General features: G+C 46.3%; 1 protein-coding gene across 1 annotated transcript in view; it reads left to right on the top strand.

Moving 5' to 3' along the window:
• The window catches only part of nav2a (neuron navigator 2a), a gene marked incomplete at its 5' end in the record, with an annotated part of 147,913 nt that overhangs the window by 60,310 nt on the left and 67,603 nt on the right, over window positions 1-20,000 (top strand). The window contains 7 exon segments of the mRNA XM_080431960.1: window positions 4,295-4,838; window positions 4,840-5,268; window positions 5,270-5,542; window positions 7,964-8,055; window positions 8,226-8,334; window positions 9,535-9,845; window positions 10,941-11,121. Of these exon segments, the coding sequence (XP_080288086.1) occupies window positions 4,295-4,838; window positions 4,840-5,268; window positions 5,270-5,542; window positions 7,964-8,055; window positions 8,226-8,334; window positions 9,535-9,845; window positions 10,941-11,121 (1,939 nt within the window).

Here is a 20,000-nt window from a genome sequence, read left to right as displayed (position 1 = left end):
CCAGGAAGTGAACTTGGTGGTCTGTGGTTTGAGTCCTGGGGGGCCTCTCCTCTCCTGTCCTGTCATTTTCTAAGCCCTAATATCATTTGTAACGACTGTGGTAATTGAGCAGGTCAGACTTAAACGCTACAATGCTTCAAACGTGTTCCAGACACAGACGGCCCCCGACCAGTGCTTCTCAACTGCTTTTACACTGGTCACACCGAATCTGGCATTGACCATGAAAACCGGCACCCAAAAATATTAAATGACACAATATTCCTTTTAACCTATTTTAACCCGAGGTCCCTGTTTCGGTCATATTATGAGGCGAACATTTTCAGACAAATACCACCAATAGGGCTAAAGCGATTGAAGTCGTTCTTTGGCTATTCAAAAATAGCAGATATACAAGCTCATAGCGCGGCACTGAGTGCCGCATTATGAGCTTGTATATCTGTCATGATAAAGTTTGAGAACCACTGATATAGCAAGCAACATACGTTTTTTCAAAAAACTGTTAGGAAGACATTCTGTAGAATCGGCCTCAGGCCTTAATGGGTTAATACACAAACATTAGTCTAACGTACTGTAGGTACAAAATGGTAAATCTTTAGCTAGTATTGTGACTTGTATGTACGTTTGAAGGGTTAATAGTAACGAGGGCGCTATGTCCACCACCCGCGACCTCTGACCCCAAAGAGTTGAAGATTGAACCGCTTCTCTGTTCGGTGTAAACCAGTGGCTCTGAAGAGGGTCACATGCTCATCCTGGAATGAAATCAATGAATGTGTGTATATTCAATAAACAATTTCCCCTTTTGAAGTCGAACTTTATCATGAGATCCTGTCAGAACCTCTCGCGGGTCGCGACCCACTTTTAGGTTCCAGACCGCCGGGCTGAATAACGCCGGGTCCGACCTACAGTAAACTGGGATCCCCGGGTCAGCGGGTCCAGCGATGACGAACGCCAGCTGCCCCCATGTGTCCAGAACCCGCTCTGTGTGTCCTCTTATGTCCCTGTTCTCTCTCTGTGTGTCCTCTTATGTCCCTGTTCTCTCTCTGTGTGTCCTCTTATGTCCCTGTTCTCTCTCTGTGTGTCCTCTTATGTCCCTGTTCTCTCTCTGTGTGTCCTTTTATGTCCCTGTTCTCTCTCTGTGTGTCCTCTTATGTCCCTGTTCTCTCTCTGTGTGTCCTCTTATGTCCCTGTTCTCTCTCTGTGTGTCCTCTTATGTCCCTGTTCTCTCTCTGTGTGTCCTCTTATGTCCCTGTTCTCTCTCTGTGTGTCCTCTTATGTCCCTGTTCTCTCTCTGTGTGTCCTCTTATGTCCCTGTTCTCTCTCTGTGTGTCCTCTTATGTCCCTGTTCTCCCCTCTTTTCATCTCCTATTCTCTGTCTGATCCAAAACCCAGCCTGACCCCATTCAGTACCAGGACACAGCGTACCAACCACACTGACTACATGAAAGATCCTTTCACACATCACAAACCTGGAGAACTCAGTCCATTATGATCTCTCTCTCTCTCTCTCTCTCTCTCTCTCTCTCTCTCTCTCTCTCTCTCTCTCTCTCTCTCTCTCTCTCCCCCTCTCTCTCTCGCTCTCTCGCTCTATCCTGTCTTTGCTTTTATACTTCTCTTTCTCTCTCTTTTTTCTTTCTCTCTTTCTTTCTTTCCCTGACTCTGACCCTCTCTCTCTTTTTCTCTTCCTTCTCTCCCACTCCTTTTCTGCCTTCTCTCCCTCTCTCCCTCTCTTTTTGCTTTCTTTCTTTCTCTCTCTCTCTCTCTCTCTCTCTCTCTCTCTCTCTCTCTCTCTCTCTCATTCAGTTTAGGCCGTCCAATAGGAAAGCGACTATTAGCAACCTGACCCACTTTTCCGATCGCTAACTGCTAGCACGGCTAATTGCCTCCTAATCATGTCCTAATGGCCGCATTGTTTCAGGCTGCGTTTGCTAAATACTAAACAGGAGAGGCGACAGGAGGTGGGGGGGAGGGGGAGGGGGGGGGGGGCTGTCTCCAATTAGGACATGAAAAGACACCGTTAAAAAAAAAGTACAACTAAAATAAAGAGGTGAGAGCATACAGAGGGTATACACAAACGGGTCGAGGGAAATATTGGAGGTGAAATTGTGACTTAATGACATCCAAGCATGTAAAAGTGAAATTGCAGTAGTTAAAAGACTGAGCCCTGGAGAAAAAGTCAAGCCTTTATAGTCACGCTATTTCTGTGTGTGTGTGTGTGCGTGTGCGTGTGCGTGTGCGTGTGCGTGTGCGTGTGCGTGTGCGTGTGCGTGCGCGTGTGCGTGTGCGTGCGTGTGCGTGCGTGTGTGTGTGTGTGTGTGTTTGCGTGTGCGTGTGCGTGTGCGTGTGTGTGTGTGCGTGTGCATGTGTGTGCGTGTGTGTGTGTGTGTGTGCGTTCTGAGTCTGACTCAATAGTAGTTGTACATCAAAATCATGAAGTTCAGTTGTTAGTCTGTATGCGAAATAACATGATGACATAACATGAATTGAAGGGGGCTGTACTGTCTGGCTAGCAATGAATAGGTACAAACTCCTGTGTGTGTGTGTGTGTGTGTGTGTGTGTGTGTGTGTGTGTGTGTGTGTGTGTGTGTGTGTGTGTGTGTGTGTGTGTGTGTGTGTGTGTGTGTGTGTGTGTGTGTGTGTGTGTGTGTGCGTGTGTGCGTGCTTGTGTGTGCGCACATGAGAGCGTGCGTGCGAGCGTGTGCATGCACACTTGCACAGTGTAAAGGGTGTGTTCCAGTTATGATTCATTCTGTCCAGTGCTCCATAGGCAGGCCCTCTCTCTCAATGGCAGTTGCTTTTTGAATATATTCAAATACAACTGGTCTGGACCCACAACGGTCATTCCAGCCTCACACACACACACACACACACACACACACACACACACACACACACACACACACACACACACACACACACACACACACACACACACACACACACACACACACACATATATAGAGAACAACCTCTACAGGCTCACACCTTTCTGTCCTCTCCTACCAATGAAGACTACATTTACTGGCTGAGCGCACAGATTCTTCTTCCTTTTTGTTTTGTTTGTTTATTCATTTCATGGTAAGTTTGCTTGAATCCTGTAGAATGACTTTGAAATGTCACCCAGTGAGCTAACCCTGCAGTTAAAATTCTGTATGTATTGCTGAGGTTCTTTACAAAAACGAAAATACATTGTAATTCCAAGTTTTTCTAGTGTATATAAATGATGTTGTTATTTAAGAGACGTGTAATGCGAGGTAACCAGCCGCGGTGCCTTGGCAACCCGGGGGGATGCGGGCCTAGAACCAGTCCATATAAGTCCACAGCACACACACACAACGTGTCGCTCTGGGCTCTAGCCTCCCCTGGCCGGTAACTTGAAAAAGCTCTTCGGAACAACTTCTCATTGTTTTTATAAACAGTTTGCGATTGGTGCCTCCCATTGTTAGTGTTAAAGGGTCTCTAACAGTTTCTCTACCAGAAGAGAGTAATGATGACGCCTCTGGCCTGCTACAGGCTCTCTCCATGGCATGCAAGGCCCATACAAGGCTATACTCTGTGGGGGGTCTGTGAAGATTCTCACTCTTACTGAGAGACTGGTTGCTCTCCTCTCCTCTTCGCCTCCTCTCGTCCTTCATCTTGTCCTTGTTGTCTTTGCTGCTCAAATCAAATCAAATCTTTCTTTCTCTCTCTCTCTCTGTCTCTCTCTCTCTGTATCCCAGTGTTGATTTCGTCGACTAAAACTATGACGAAAAATGTTCGTCGACTACATTTTTTCACTGACGAAAACTAAATAAAAACTAAGCTACGATGACTAAAACTAAAACTAAATATGTTGACAATTTCGTCAACAAATAAAAACTAGACTAAAGTGTTAGTGAGGGACTATAGTGGAGAAGAGATCCAGTAGAACTAAAAGACTCATTTTGTGTTTGGTTGCGCTCGGGTGTGGCGCTCTGAAAATAGCAGATCTACAAGCTCACAACGCGTCGCGCTGCGACGCGTTGTGAGCTTGTAGATCGACTATTTTCAGCATGCAACCAAGTGTAAGATCTACCATTACGACGCCATCAAGTCACCGCCAAAATACATTTTAGTCGACTAAATCAACTGTAGATTTAGTCGACTATAATCTTATGATATTTAGTCGACAAAAACTAGACTAACAGTAAAACATTTCAGATGACTAAAATGTGACTGAAACTAAATGGAATTTGATTCAAAAGACTATGACTAAAACTGGATCAAAATTTGCTGTCAAAATCAACGCTAACTGTGTCCTGTCTGATTCCCCATCCAGAACCCTCAGAGAGCATGACGTCGCAGCCCGCGGCGGTGATGACTGAGCACGCTGCGACCGCCTCCACTACCTCGTCCCTGGCGCCTCCTCCTCCCTCGGCCTCGTCGTCGCCGTCCTCCTCGTCCAGCTCCGCCTCCTCGTCGGCCATCCCGCAGCCCAACTCCTCCGGCAAGCCCTGGAGGAGCAAGTCTATGAGCTCCAAGCACGCCGGCTCCACCTCCTCCTCCGCCACGCTGTCTGTCAAGCAGGAGAAGGAGAGCTCCGCCAAGGCCGCGCCTCCCGCCGAGGCTCCTCCTCCTCCCAAGGCGGTGGCTCAGAAGTCCATGCTGGAGAAGCTCAAGCTCTTCAACAGCAAAGGCGGCTCCAAGTCCTCCCAAGCGGACGCCGGCGCCACGGCCAAGCAGCCCGCCGCCGCCGCCGGCGGGCCGGCGGAGAAGGCGGAGGCCGCGTCCAACACCGACCCCCTGGAGGAGGAGGACGGGAACGCACGCCCGGGGGGCGTCAACGGGACGGCCAACGGAGCGCCGGCGTCTTCCGCGGCTCCTCCCCCCCCCCGCCGCCTCCATCACCAGCAGCCCCAAGATGGCCCTGCGGGGCATCGCCCAGCGCACCTTCAGCAGAGCCCTCACCGCCAAGAAGAGCTCGGCCAAAGGCCCCGAGAAGGACAAGGAGAGGACGAAGGACAAGGACAAGGAGCGAGGCAAGGAGGCGGCCAAACGCGCCGCCTCTGCGCCCGACAGGCCGGAGCTCCGGGGGGAGGAGCCTTCGCCTAAGGAGGAAGCAGCGGCCGCCGTGGAAACGGACGGCTCCGGCAAAAGGACTTCCAAAATCGCCAGCTTCATCCCCAAGGGGGGCAAAGCGAGCAAAAAGGAGAGCTCTGTTGCCGCCCCTGCACACAGCGGGATACCAAAGCCAGGGGGCAAGGCCCCCCCGGGAGCAGGTGGGAAAGCGGCGGGGGGGGGGGGCCAAAGAGGCGGCGGGGGAGCGACCCCGGAGCGTGCGCCTCGGCGGGGGGCTCGCCATGCAGCACCGCGGGCCCCTGGACAGGGACAGCAGGCACTCCAGCTCCACTTCTAGCTTGGCCTCCACGGAGGGCAAGGGTCCTCCTCAGGCCTACGGCGCCGCCTCTCTGGCCGGAGGTGGCGCGACGCAGAGCACGGCCAGCAACACGGTCAGTGTGCAGCTACCTCAGACTCAACAGCACCACAGCCACCCCAACACAGCCACTGTTGCACCTTTCATGTATAGGTAAGACCCCCTGCTTCAGAGTTACTGAGAGCTATAAGCACTTGCATCTAATGTTGTGTGTGTGTGTTGAAAGTTGCGGTAAATACCTAAATGTTCAATATTTTAAACACTTAAAACCTTTACACTTTGTTGACCCGGGTCCCACAGGGGTCTATACTTGGTCCCTTCCTGTTTTACTTCTACACAAATAGCCAATCTACAAGCTCATAAAGCGTCATGTTCCGATGCATTGTGAGCTTGTAGATGAATGTTTGCCTATTTTTGCTAAAGGTTTGCTAGTTATGACATGCCAGGGATATGGAGGCTAGGGTTCATGCTTAATGACAAAAATAATTCCTTGCTTAATGACAATATTTTCCCACACACACACACACACACAGTCTCACACACACACACACACACACACACACACACACACACACACACACACACACACACACACACACACACACACACACACACACAGTTAGCATGATATTATGTATGGAGTTTGTTTTCCAAAAGGTCTTTAAGGAATGTTCCTCTGGTCTGGGACGGGTGATGCTCTGAGAGGGTTTCTATGTGCTAATTCATCAATCCTTTCTGACAGCCTGTTAGCCATCTGTAACCTGTTAACCAAGAATGTGCCTTTCAGACCCTCCCCTGTATGTGTTTGTGTTTGTGTTTGTGCAGGCTGCACAAGTCCACGCGTTTGTGTGTGTGTGTGTGTGTGTGTGTGTGTGTGTGTGTGTGTGTGTGTGTGTGTGTGTGTGTGTGTGTGTGTGTGTGTGTGTGTGTGTGTGTGTGTGTGTGTGTGTGTGTGTGTGTGTGTGTGTGTGTGTGTGTGTGTGTGTGTGTGTGTGTGTGTATAATATCGTCGCTGTTGGTTGGCAACTGGCAAACTGTTACTTTTCAGGAAATGGATCCAATGTAGTTATTATTTAGGCACAGGCTCTAGTTAATGCTTTTCATTGGTTCAATATTTATAAAACACACACACACTTTCACTTTTACTTCCAAAATGTTTGAAAAGTAGCAAAAATAGGGGTTACTTTTGCTATTTTTGTACAAAGTAGGGCATTAATGTACAAAAAAAAACATAAAAAGTAGAAATACGGTTTAAGGTTGCTGCCCGACGATATGAACATGCACCTGGAGCGTACCCCTAACCTCTATGTATATTTATGTGTATTTTGTCGTGTGTGCGTGCGTGCATGCGTGCGTGTGTGCGTGCGTGCGTGCGTGTGCGTGTGCGTGTGCGTGCGTGCGTGCGTGCGTGTGCGTGTGCGTGCGTGCGTGCGTGCGTGTGCGCACACGCTGCATTTGTGCCCCTGACCCTATGGCATGGTCTCACTGTGATAAGGGTGGAGGTCCCCTGCTCCTCTGAATGAAGCCTTTCTAAGTAGCTCTCATTAGCTCTCTCGGCCACTTCCTCTAGCCTGTGCCCTGGGACCGGCCTCTCTCAGAAGCCCCCCATGTGTTCCTCCAGATATAACCTGACCCCCGGTGCCTGCTGCCCTCCCCGGCCAACGCACCTCTATCTCTGGCACTTATAGGAACTTCCTCTGGTGCCATTTTACCTGTCAGATAGCATTACTGCTGAGATTAAACCCCCCCTGCTTGTCAGAGAGGGGGGGCTTATCGATGGGAATCTAAAGCAGAAGGTCGGGAGGTTTCTTGTTTTGAAGGGCCGAAGAATGACACTTACATCAGGACCCAATTATGTTAGATAATAATAATAATGCTAAAAATAATACCTGAGATTTATCTAGCGAAACCCTAAGGCCTAAGTTTTTTGTTTGTTTTCCAGTTCAGGTTAAAACAATATCAGGGTAAAAACATGGCAGGCTGAATACGACTTGCCTTAAGGCTTATAGTACAGAGGTTCTCAAACGTTTACATTTTCAGGACCCCCGTACACTCTGAGAATGTACAAATGGCACCAAATGGACCCATACGGGTCCATTTGGTGCCATTTTGTACACTCTCAGAGTTACAGACTCGTAAGGGTCCATTTTGGAACCTCCTCAAGGAGCCCTGAAGGTCCCTGGACCCCACTTTGAGAACCACCGTTATAGCATACACCGTGATGTAAGCAACACAGCTGCAGATAATCAAATTAATCATAGGCGTGTCAATGTGCATTGACGATACTGTTGACTACTATCTATGCTTGCAAATTCGCTAGGCCTCCCGAACCTCTAGTGTTTTAAATCTGCTGTAGTTTTTAAAACTGGAAAACAAACTGCAAAATCAGCGCAGAACAGGAAACAAACTCACTGAGATTGTGAAACTTTCTAAAATGCGTACGTACTTTACTACTTTACTTGCACATTGTTGTTAAGTCTTTCTATCTTCCACTGTGTTAGTGTTTGTGCCCTCCTTGTGTCTTTGAAATCTGGATGGATTTAGGTTTTATGTGATCTCGTCTCCTCTCCTCAGATCCCAAACAGAAGCTGAGGGGATGGAGTTCGGCTCAGGTGGAGAGGTGCCCTTCAGCAAGAACAGTCAGTCGTCCATCGAAGACCTCTCAGGTACACAGCAACTTCATCGTATCAACAAAAAGGCAGTTTAAACTGACATTGCAGGCGTATTTGACCTCAAAATGACATGAAATAAATGATTAGATCTAGTCCATCAACTAGATGCTGGGGGGATAATGCTGTTCAGTCATTCTAATCTTGTGTTTCTGCCCCCATTTTAGGTGAAGACCCGGAGACAAGGAGATTACGCACAGTGAAGAACATTGCAGACCTCCGGCAGAACTTGGAGGAGACCATGTCCAGCTTAAGGGGGACTCAGGTCACACACAGGTAAGGATGCTGTCCGTCTGAAGTGCATGAGCTCTTTTCGCATCCGCAGTGCAAGCCTGCCACCCAGTGGACGATTAATGTAACATGCATTCTATTTATTTCCATCGAGTTTAAATTGGGGGTTCAAAGTGTGTTCATACATCACAGTCAGTGACCTTTAAGGCTTTAAAACACAAAAAGTAGGTGCTGCTGTGTGCATTTATAAACACGGGACGGTCTCCCACCCTGGGATCAGCATGCTGTGTCTGTCTGTCTTTTAAAGGGTTAGGTGCCACGCTATGAGCTTGTATATCTGCTATTTTTGAATAGCCAAAGTATAAAATATGGAAAAAGGGGTTAAAATAATTGTGACCCTTATTAACAAAGGCTACACTGCCAGTATAGGCCACAAAAGTACCTCTATTATTCAGTTTTTCACATTATGTTTTATACTTTGTGAAATATTTAATAATATTTAAAGTAATAATAATTGAAGTACGGGAAGTAGATGTCCTTGACAGCAGAGATTCTCAAAGTGGGGGAGTCCGGGGGGGACCCCCAGGGGTCCTTCAGGTCCATAATATATAGCATCAAAATCGGTTTATCCACTTTAACCACTTAAAACCCCAGCATCGGTATTGTGGGGAAAGCTTTCGCTGGAAAATAGCAGATCGACAAGCTCACAAGGCGTCGCCTTGGGTCGATCTGCTATTTTCAGCGAAAGCTTTCCCCACAATAACATAAAACAGAAAATACACTAGTATTGAGCCCTGAGGGACTCCGATTATTACCCATATGGGGTTTAAAGGGGAATACCACTCATTTTCAACATTGAACTATGTCTTTAATACACCTTAGAGCTGTTGTGTGGAAATAAGAAAAAAGTTCCCCCCCCCTTCTATGTTGCCTAGAACTGGATAATTGATTGAGGTCATGTGATCAGTGACATACGCAAGGTGTACTTTTGGCTCCGCCCCCTCAGCCAAAGGTGTATTAAAGACATAGTTCAATGTTGAAAATAAGCGGTATTCCCCTTCAAGTGGTTAACCCTATTTACATGAACTATTTTAAAGCAGCCGATCTACCAGCTCACAACAGGTCACATCGCGATGTGTCGGAAAAATCACGGAAAAAAAACATGAAAATGTATGAGAACCACTGCTTTACGGGAAGATTTGGTCAGTGGTTGAAGTGACTCACGGTTCCCTCTCCGTCCCACAGCACCTTGGAGACCACCTTCGATGGCGTCGTGACCACCGAGGTCAACACTGTCAGCGGAGGAGGCGGAGTTGGAGGCGGAGTAGGGGGAGGCGGAGGAGGCGGAGGCGGAGGTGGAGGTGGGGGGCGGAGCATCCTCAGCATCACCTCCTCCCGGCCCTCGCTGTCGTCGTGGCGACTGGGCCAGTCCAGCCCTCGCCTGCAGGCCGGGGACGCTCCCTCCACGGGCAACGGCTACAGCGCCGGACGCAGCGCCGGGGTCCAGGGAGGAGGAGGAGGAGGAGGAGGAGGAGTAGGACGCTACCTCTACCCAGGTTAGGATTATCATAGTTAAAGGGATAGTTCAACCCCAAAATGACGTTTTTCTATCGATTAGTCACCCCATGGAGACTTGAATTCATGGATAGTTTTTTGTTTTTGTCTCATTCCTAAACCAATCATTTGATGACCAGCAGCGGTTCCGGTAGGAGACACAAAGAGTCTCCTTTGTGTCTCCTACCGGAACAGCTGCCTACTGGTCCGCTGGTCATCAAATTATTGGCTTAGGAATGCGACCAAAACCCCAAAATATTCATGAATTCAAGTCTCCATGGGGTGACTAATCGATAGAAAAAATATTGTTTTGGGGTGAACTATCCCATTAAGTAAAACTGACAAAATAGACCAACTAGAATTGACACAACTAACTGAAACTGTATTGTGTGTGTGTTACAAATCTTGGAGAAAATGTCCTCAGTTTTAGTCTTATTTCAATATAATATAAGTTATTTAGCTGTGCCAGTTTTAAGCCCTGTTGTCAAACATGTTCAAAGAAATAAATAAGATAGTGAAAATAGCCGATCTACAGCTTGTCTGAGCTTTTTTGAATGTCACCCCTGGCCCTGACTACCCCATAATACAATAAATAAAACTAAACTCTTAACACTAAAAACGAATAAAAAACTAAACTAAAATAGCAAACCCACTTTAAAAACGAATTAACCCATTAAGACCTGAGGCCGATTCTGCAAAATATCTACCGTTTTTTTTGAAAAAAACCTATGTTGCTATATCAGTGGTTCTCAAACTTTTTCATGTCACAAATTATATTTGGCCGCGGACCCCCATCTCAAAATATGTTGTTCCAGGGACCCCCAGAAGCAAAGATTTGAGTTACAAATGTTCGCTTAAAATTCGCTTATACATAAGATTTGCACACATTTTTTGTTTTTCTCCCAAAAATAGCAGATCTACAAGCTCATAGCGCGGCACTCGGTGCCGCGCTATGAGCTTGTATATCTGCTATTTTTGAATAGCCCGAAGAAATCTAAAGTGACACAGATGCGTTCCAGGTCTTAATGGGTTAAAACTAACTGAAACTGAAAGAATTACGTTAAGACAAATTCTAAACTATAATATCCTCCACCCAGGTCACCTCAGGAGGCAGCTGACGGGCCGCGGCGGCGGGGCTCTCTCCAGCGTGGAGCTGGGTGGCGACCGCTCCGGCGAGGACATGGACCTGGAGGGCATCGCCATGGAGGTCACCGGCTACATGAGCGACGGAGACGTGCTGAGCAAGAACGTGACGCGGGCCGATGATGTCACCAGCGGGTAAGGGGAAAAACCTAAGATACCTCATTGGCCGCTGCAGTTCTCATTGGAGCGACCTGTATCGCGGCTATGCTTGCTTCCTGACTCCTGGCCAATCACGGCGCGTCTTTTCCCGGGACTTAATCTAGAATCTAGTTGTATAAAAAATATCCCGTTGTATTTTTATACAACTAGATTCTGCCCAAGTCTCGGAAAAAGACGCGCTGTGATTGGCCAGTAGTCAGGAAGCGTTCTCCCTCTAATATGGTGGCCGGCGGCCGCGATACAGACGCCCCAGAGTTGGAGGAGGCGTCTACCTTTATATGTCTCTGGGTAAGGGAGTAGTGCAGGGTACCCCAATAGGCGGCCCGCGGGCCATTTGCGGCCCGCAAGAGGCAACTGTCCGGCCCGCAACGACTCCTGTCATAAAAAAAAATTGGATTTTCTTTTATTTTTATATATGTATTACTGTTCAAGCAGACTAACAAACACATCTGTAAGTAAATTGTTGATTCTGGACTTTCAGTATGTACAACTGGCTGCTGTTAGGGCGCGCCCCCACCAAGAGTTGGCTGGCCGCTGATTGCAGAATCTGCCAATGCATTGTCAATGCAAATGCGTGGATTCCTGGTCTTGCGGATTTTTTCCAAGAATCCGCAAGACCAGGAATCCACGCATTTGCATTGACAATGCATTGGCAGATTCTGCAATCAGCGGCCAGCCAACTCTTGGTGGGGACACAGTGTCAAATTAGCTCGATTAGAGAAAACAAATATATATATATTTTTTTAAATGCGATTTCGGCGCCCGCGCCCTCGGCTTGGTACCCAAGACATAATTTGGCCCTTGGGTAAAAGTAATTGGGGAACCCTGGAGTAGTGCGTGCAATAGATGAGGAAGCACAACGTTCACTAACTTGCCAAGGAAGAAACATCGGTTTGTTGGGTTGTGTGAGGTTATTGCAGGTTTTTGCCAGAGGAGGGCAGTAACGGGCCTTACTTCACCACCCCCTATAACAGTACAAGTATCATGATCTGCCACAGTAGCCAGTGGCCTAATCATAGTCTATATCTGCACAGAGCAGAATTATCCCACAGTTATCCATTTAGACAACAAGAGGTTGTTGCTGTCTCCGTTTTCTCGGCCCGGTGAACCTGATAACCTGTTTATTTGCTTACCCCAGTAAGGTGTCTGTGTCGGAACAGGCCCCCTGCATACCTTGGCTTGTCACACTCTGCAATTTAAACTCTGTGCTGTCATCCTTTTTTATCATATGAAACTGTGAAGGTAGCCAGCTCGCCTTCAGATGCCAGAAAAAAAAGACAGTTGCTGTGTTTGGTTACGAGACTGCTTCAAGGTTTAGTTTAGATGCATGTGAATATACGGTACAGGACAGCTACTGCAAAAGGTTTTGACAAGGGTACAAGGGTACACACTCTTACTATTTTACTATTTTACTATTCTTGCTATTTTCAAAAGATTTTTATACATTTGAAATGGGACATTCTGCATAATGAGTACTTTTACTTTTGGTACTTCAAGTACATTTTGATGCCAATACTTTTGTACTTTTACCCAAGTACATTTTGAATTTCCGGACTTGTACTTGTGACAGAGTTTTTCCATTTTTGCAGTATTGATACTTTTACTTAAGCAAAACAAAATGTGAGTACTTTTTCCACCACTGGCTAATAATAACAATCAAGAAACAATCTCCATCTTGAATCTGGGATCTTCAGTCGGCCCCCCTGTGGCTTTACGACTTCCTAGGGGGGCCTCGCCCTTTGTGGACCGGGGGAGCTGCTAAGTGCTCTTGAGGTACTTGATATGTTTGAATAGGTGTCTGATAGGACAAAAGGCAGAGCCACACCTGGGCAGGTGAAGTGATATGGACAGGGTTCCTCCTTCCCTCACATGAAGAACCTGATAGTATAAGCAAGGGCCCGGCGAGCTGTGATGGAGGTAAACTGAAAACATTGTGTCTTTACAGGGAAACATCCTGTAGGACAGGCACTGAGGTAGCAATGGCAGATCATATGACACAGATTACAGTTAAGAGCACGCAGGTGATTTTAAACCCAGTGATCTCTTGAGGTGACGATGGGATGGGGGGCGCGAGACGATAAAAGCGATATCCCTTGTCTTTCTAAAAACGTCTGTCTGTCTGTCTGTCTGTCCATCCATCCATCTAAGAATGTGCATTGCATTGTAATGTACACAGTGGCCGGTAGAGTGGCCGGATGGCAACCGTGAGGTTCCCAGTTCGATCCCGGGCTAACCCAGTGTTAGTGTCGAGGTGTCCTTGAGCAAGACGCTGAACCCCTAATTGCTCCCTCCGCCATCGGTGTATGAATGTGTGTGTGAATGGGTGAATGTAATGCACAATCTATATAAAGCGCTTTGGATAAAAGCCCTATATAAATGCACCATTTACTATTTAAATGTAATCCAGCAAAAACAAAATCTGATTCTGTGTTTTGCTAATCTAATATGGGTCTTTGTACCATAAGTCGCTCTAGGTAAGAGCATTAGCTAAAACAAAAAAAAGATGACTATGGTGAGTGCAAATGATCTGTGGACAAAAGCACTGAGGCAAGGTGTTATAGTAGCTACAAAAAGCGTGTGTGTGTGTGTGTGTGTGTGTGTGTGTGTGTGTGTGTGTGTGTGTGTGTGTGTGTGTGTGTGTGTGTGTGTGTGTGTGTGTGTGTGTGTGTGTGTGTGTGTGTGTGTGTGTGTGTGTGTGTGTGTGTGTGTGTGAGAGAGAGAGAGACCTGAAAGGCTATAGCCTGAGGGACAGGGTGATTGATGATGGGCAAAAGGAGCTCTTATTTTTATGGACAGTGGAAATAGAGGTGACTAGATTATATGTCCCTAACCTCTGGGCAAAAAGAAGCAGCAGGACCATAAGATACGTGCATTTCCATTCATATTCTGTTTGCAAATTGTTGGTCAAAAATGCTATAATTTATATATATCTATAATTTTTTATGCAGTATTAGTGCATTTGTCATATCTTTATGAGAGCGTTTGTGTGTGTGGGTGTGTGGGGGGAGTCAATTGGTGGCATAACCATTTTAAAACAGACACAGATAGATTAGCTTGCATCCCCCCAACACCACACACACACACACACACACACACGCACACGCACACGCACAATAACTGGTTCTCCCACACAGAAAGCAAGGAGAGGTGTGTGTCACTGGACCAGACGGACATGATAGTATAGCACGCAGATGGTTCACGATCACAGTCACGTTGTCGAGTAGTACAGATATCGTGTCATCGTGTCATTCTAGGCACCCTGGTGGCTTTTGAAGATAAAAAAATCTTCAAAAAATAAAACGTGAACTCTCTGCAACGTGGAAGCAGCTGTGGCATTTCCCTTGTCTCGGTATCGTAAACGTAAAGGGTAGAGGCTGCTTGATTTATTTGAAAAAGAAGGGCTCTCTGAAATGATCCCACAACACATAGACAACATGACTGATGAAGTCTCATTTAGGATCAGGAGCCTAGAGGCCCTCCCACACACACACACACACACACACACACACACACACACACACACACACACACACACACACACACACACACACACACACTATCTTTCTTTCCTCATGGCTTTCCTGGACCCCCTAGAGATCTCCCCCACCCATACATACAGCTTCCCATTTAGCTTCCCATGCCCCCACCTCTTCCTCCCCCCCCCACACACACACACACACACACCTCCTCTCCTCTCCTCCCTTAGTTCTCCCCACGTTGTGCTCCTCCGGGGTGTTGGCGGGGGGGCAGGCCCAACCTCCAGCCTGAGGAGAGCATGTGGAGCCAAAGAGAGAGAGAGAGAGAGAGAGAGAGAGAGAGAGAGAGAGAGAGAGAGAGAGGGGCTACATACCAACACTGAGCGTCCGCAGAGTAACATTCACACACACACACACACACACACACACATTATGTTTCCCACTGACACACATATCCATGCACATTTACGCTCGCTTGGCTGCATTGTGATACAAATACGTTGTCGTGTTATGATATGCTTTGCATAACAGAAGAGCACACACTCACACAGACTAGATTAGGACTCAAACAGTAAAGCGGTTGGAATCGGATACTTCTTGTTTTTTTTTATCTCTCTGTGATCTCTCGACTCACCTGGACCCGTTTGTTTGTTGTGGTTTTGGAAGTGCAGTTTTTTTTCCCCATGTTTGAGGCAGAAAGGTACGTCTAACCGTTTCAACCGGCAAAACACAAATCGTGCTCTAGTCGGCGTTTCGGAACTGCACACGATTTTCCCTTGATTGTATGATGATATACTGTTACGTACCCGTGTGCATTTTCACTGAATTGTGTCCTCTGTTTTGAAAACATTAAGAGCTGAAGCCGATTCTACAAATGTCTTTTAAATCCCAACAGTTTTCTGAAAAGCGTATGTTTCTATATCAGTGGTGCTCAAACTTTTTCATGTCAAGGACCCCCAAAATGATATGTATTTGGCCGCCGACCCCCATCTCAAAATATTTTGTTCCAGGGACCCCCCAGAAGCAAAGATTTGAGTTAAAAATGTTCGCTTTAGATTAGAAGAATATATATATTCAAAGATTTGCACACATTTTCATGATTTTTCTAAAATAGCAGATCTACAAGCTCATAGCGCGGCACTCGGTGCCGCGCTATGAGCTTGTATATCTGCTATTTTTGAATAGCCAAAGTTTTCATCTTTGAACAGGTTATTGCTGTTGACATTTAGACATCATCATTTAGACAGGACAAGTGCAGGGAGACAGGAGGGGGCGAGAGGGAGCAGGAGTTGCTATGGGATGCAGCTTACAAACTATAGCATCGAACCTGGGAATTCACACTTTTGTCGTCCCGCGTATTAACCAGTTGAGCCTGTGGGTCAAGCCATCTCTTTTAGGAATGCCCGGCGGTTTGCCAGATTTGCACACAAACCCCTCAGTCTTTCCATGCAGGAGCTCCTGGAGTTCTCAGTCTTATAAACTTTGTCTTGTTTGGACACGTTCAGGTAACTGCAACTGAAGGCTATATGGGTTAACAGGCATCTGAAACAGCAGGGGGCGAGAGGCTCAGCCCAGCCGCGTGTGTGTGTGTGTGTGTGTGTGTGTGTGTGTGTGTGTGTGTGTGTGTGTGTGTGTGTGTGTGTGTGTGCGCGTGTGCGTGCGTGCGTTTGCGTGCGTGCGCGTTCGGAGGGCAGATCAACCTCAAGGTGACATTGTTTGAGGGTGATGGATGTGGAGAGGAGGGGAGAAGCTACCCCCCCCCCCCTCTGAAAGCAGAGCTCCTCCAGAGGGGAAATTAGACTCTGGTGCATGGTAAAAAAAAAAGAAGCTATTTAATGTAATAATGACTGAGAACAGTTACATTAACTACTGTAGCCAGTGGGTTGGTGATACCAAGGATGGGTTGGGAGATGTTCTGGAAGGCATACACAATAAATGACAACTTGATTTTTTTTTTTATTTTTTTTTTTGCATCTGTGCTTTAGTAGATGATATAGTGGGAAGCGAGAGAGAGAGAGAGAGAGAGAGCAGATGTTGATTTTGGCTGTGTATGCTAACTGGTTGAACGACAAAAGAGCCTCCCCCAAAAGAGCAACAACACAAATACAGGAATATACTGTGTTATGACATGCCTAATAGTATACAGTATATTATGCATGTGACCAGGGTTGCCAGATCTGGTTATTATAATTTCCCCGCAAGATTTTATTTGAAAATAGCCGATCTACAAGCTCACAACGCGTCGCATCGCGGCGCGTTGTGAGCTTGTAGATCTGCTATTTTCAAATAGCTGATGTTTTATGTTAAAGTGCTCATGTGGCCCCATAGTCGCTTCTTTTGGGCTGGTTTTCCTAGACCTGGTTGCTTGTTTCTCTCACAGAATCTGGCAACACTGTATGTGACCTGTGTGACCTATAGGGACCAAATGACCTAACCCCCATTTGAGACCCCACTGATGATCTATAATGTCTAACTTGAACCCGTCGTTTTCTTGCGCCGGGGGCTCCATCACAATGTCAAAGGCAGTACCTGAAGCATACAGTATACTTTTCTGTCACAAAGTTTTGGGCTGTTGGTTGGGTTCCCTGTACCCTGTACCCTGTTCCCTGTACCCTGTACCCTGTACCCTGTAGCTCATGTTCATTTCATTTGACTGCAAGCTTATACAAAGAAGCTCTGTGTCTATACGCTCCTTTCCCACCGTGACAGCGCTCTACTGTGTAGACTACGTGTGTGCAGTGGTGGAAAAGTAACTAAGTACATTTACTCAAGTACTGTGCTCAAGTACAATTTTGAGGTATTTGTACTTTACTGGAGTATTTCCCAATGTCCAATACTTCTACTCCACTACATCTCAGAGGCAAATTTTTTACTTTTACTCCACTACAGTTATTTTAAAACTTTAGTTACTAGTTACTTGTTGCGATTATAATTATTACATTATAAAAACATACATTAACCACTTCAGCCCTATTTTATACCTAGGCTATTTTCAAATAGCAGATCTACAAGCTCACAACGCGTCGCATCGCGACGCGTTGTGAGCTTGTAGATCGGCTATTTTCAAATATTTTAGTACTTTTACTTTTGGTACTTTAAGTACATTTTGATGCCAATACTTATGTACTTTTACTCAAGTACATTTTGAATTCCGGACTTTTACTTGTAACAGAGTATTTTTATATTGCAGTATTGGTACTTTTACTTTTTCCACCACTGTGCGTGTGTGCGTGTGTGCGTGTGCGCACGTGTGCGCACGTGTGTGTGCGTGTCTGCACGTGCGCGTGTGTGAGCCTGTGTGTATGTTGGCTTCTCTTATGCTGAGATCAACAGAGAGATAACACACAGAACGTATTTCAGCAATAATTCCGTTACAGGGCTTGTTTTCTGTCTCTCTTCAGTTAAACTACTAAAAACAGGCCATCACACAGTTCCACACTTGTCCTCCTCGGTGGAAAGCGCTCAGAGCCCTGCATGGACAGCCTATATCTCATAAAAGCAAATGTTTAGTTAAATTAGGAACGGGGGCCAAAAAAATACCCATCAGTATTTAGTTAAATTAGGATTCCGCTCAAAGGATAAATATTTGGGTAATTAGTTGGTGTTGTTTTAGTCTGAACGGGCGTGTTGGTTTTAAATGTTTGGGGGCCTCTTCACTCAAACAGCTTCTAACTGTAAGTCTTAACCGGACGGTTGGCCTGTGTGACGGCATAACAAGGCAAATCAAATGCCTCCTTCATTTGTATTTCTTTCCATTACAAATAGAAAAGTGAGTGGCCTACTTAGGTCAGGACATTTTTTAGCAGCACTAAACTGTTCTGTCATTCCTGACCCAACGTTTAACCAGCAGGCCCGGCATCTGAGGTAGTGATGGAGCAGCAGTCTCACCATAGACGGGGCAGAACGTTTAGGAATGGGCCTCTGTGTAGGAATGTCTTTATACAGTATATGCATCTCTCTCCTGTCTCTGAATGGTCATCTATCTCCTCATGTTCTGTTCTGTAGTGGAAAATAACACATGCACCTCCTCCCATGTACATCAAACCCACTCCTCTCTTCACTGTTGCTCACCGCTTTTTAGTGGATGATTTGATCAATGTGTGTGTTTGTGTTTGCATGTATACATAAACGTATTTATTTCACCTTCATGTTTTAAAATACAGGAAAAACTGACCCATACATGCGTGTAACCATTTTATAAACCATACACCATGGTTTGTATATTTTGAAGCACTTGAAATATACACACAGTAAATTCCTCAGTGTTGATTTATCCTTTTTTTTTTTCAGAGTGAACAAATGGAACCAATTTGGTTCCGTTTGTTCACTCTCTGAGTTAAATTAAGACTCAGGATTTCACATTGTACTGTATGCAGTATGTACTACTGTATATATTCTGAGGCACATTAAAACATATTTCCTCTGGGTCCACATTTGATCTCCCACGTGGGGTCACAACTTACTCTATTATGACAGCTAAAAAGAATTCTAAGCTGTTCCTCAGACCCTGTGACCCCAAGAAAATGTCCCACGGTCCACTTTTGGGCAACCAATCCGCCAGTTGAGAGACACTATTCTGCACCATATAATTACAAGGATTAGAGAGGATACATATGCAATGTAGCCACACTCGTCTGACGTCTGCTGCACTATGTGAAGTTCCATAATAAAAGGCAAACGGTGCCGTAACACTCTGGACAGAGTTAACAAGCTGGGCCTCCTTGGACTCAGACTGGGTTTTATTTAGAGCATTCGTCTTGTTTTCCAGTCCATGCAAAGCCTTCATCAATCAGGATTACATGGCTCTCTCTGAGGCTTCCACTGGGTGTGTGCGCGCGCACGTCGCCCGCACACAGACCCACACACACACACACACGCACGCACACACACACACACACACACACACACACACACACACACACACACACACACACAGAGACACACACGCACGCACGCACGCACGCACGCACGCACGCACACACACACACACACACACACACACACACACACACACACACACACACACACACACACACACACACACACACACACACACACACACACTCACGTTCACAGTGCACCTCCATACACGCAAATACACAAAAACACATATGTATATGTACCGTATGTGTGTGCATACACGCACGCACAGACAACACACATTTGAAATATTTATTTATGTCCACACATAATAAGAAGTACAGGATGTGCAAAGAACATAAACACTGCCAGTGCAGTCAGATAAAGGGAAAACAGCCAGTTACAAAGTGCATGTAAAGCAGAGCATTGTTACATTCACAACAAAAGATGGCATACTTGTCGAACACAGCGGACAACAAACAGTGGAGACACAAGCACACACCTCTTTTTCTCTGTTTG

This window comes from Gymnoscopelus braueri (assembly GCF_963280865.1).
Source record: "Gymnoscopelus braueri genome assembly, chromosome: 1".
Classification (NCBI taxonomy): Eukaryota; Metazoa; Chordata; class Actinopteri; order Myctophiformes; family Myctophidae; genus Gymnoscopelus; species Gymnoscopelus braueri.
This window is presented reverse-complemented; position numbering and strand designations above follow the sequence as displayed.